General features: G+C 35.8%; 1 protein-coding gene across 1 annotated transcript in view; it reads right to left on the bottom strand.

Annotated features, from left to right (window-relative positions):
- Nucleotides 1-173, bottom strand: part of LOC118761625 — a 12,123-nt gene extending 11,950 nt beyond the window's left edge. The window contains exon 1 of the mRNA XM_036499704.1: nt 145-173. Coding sequence (XP_036355597.1) covers nt 145-158 — 14 coding nt within the window. The 5' untranslated portion in view covers nt 159-173. The remainder of the gene's footprint in view (nt 1-144) is intronic.
- Between the last annotated feature and the right edge of the window lie 604 nt (nt 174-777).

Below are 777 nucleotides of genomic sequence, written 5' to 3'. Positions count from 1 at the left end.
AGTGCTCAACTGGTACTTAATTTATCGACCCAGAAAGGATAAAAGGCAAAGTCAACCTCGGCGGAATTTGAACTCAGAACGTAACGGCAGACGAAATACGGTTACGCATTTCGCCCGGCGTGCTAACGTTCCTGCCGAGCTCACCTTTCTAACAACATTAATATCTCTCTTTTTCTGCCTTCCTCTCTGGTGTCTTTATTTATGTACACCATGTTTCTAGTCTGTGATAATCGTTCAAAATTACTTTCTAAGACTATGATATGGTATAGGTACAGTTATAGTTTTATTTCTAGAGATTGATAATATCAATTTTTCATCAGTTTATAGAAATAGTTACTTAACGACATTTTCATTGCAATGAAATCGTTGGACGAAGCCGTTTAGGCGCATAGAGTTGTTTCCCTTGTCCCATAAACCTTGTCAATTTATCGCCCAACAAAATTTTTGTGCGAATATCAAAACCTTCGTGTTTTTTTGAGATCTTTATTATCATTATCATGGTAGATAATTAAATAAACTTGAATTGTCTCATAACAGTCTTCAGTTTTTAATATAACTAATTAAATCATGAGCCAGAGAAAGAGCCTCTTTTTAAATCACATACAAACACGTACACATATTAACGGAATAAGTGTGTGTGTGTGTGTGTGCACAAGTTTGTATATATGTGTGTGTGCGTATGTGTGCACAAGTTTGTATATATGTGTGTGTGCGTATGTGTGCACAAGTTTGTATATATGTGTGTGTGCGTATGTGTGCACAAGTTTGTATACATGT

This window comes from Octopus sinensis, unplaced genomic scaffold (assembly GCF_006345805.1).
Source record: "Octopus sinensis unplaced genomic scaffold, ASM634580v1 Contig15801, whole genome shotgun sequence".
Lineage (NCBI taxonomy): Eukaryota > Metazoa > Mollusca > Cephalopoda > Octopoda > Octopodidae > Octopus > Octopus sinensis.
This window is presented reverse-complemented; position numbering and strand designations above follow the sequence as displayed.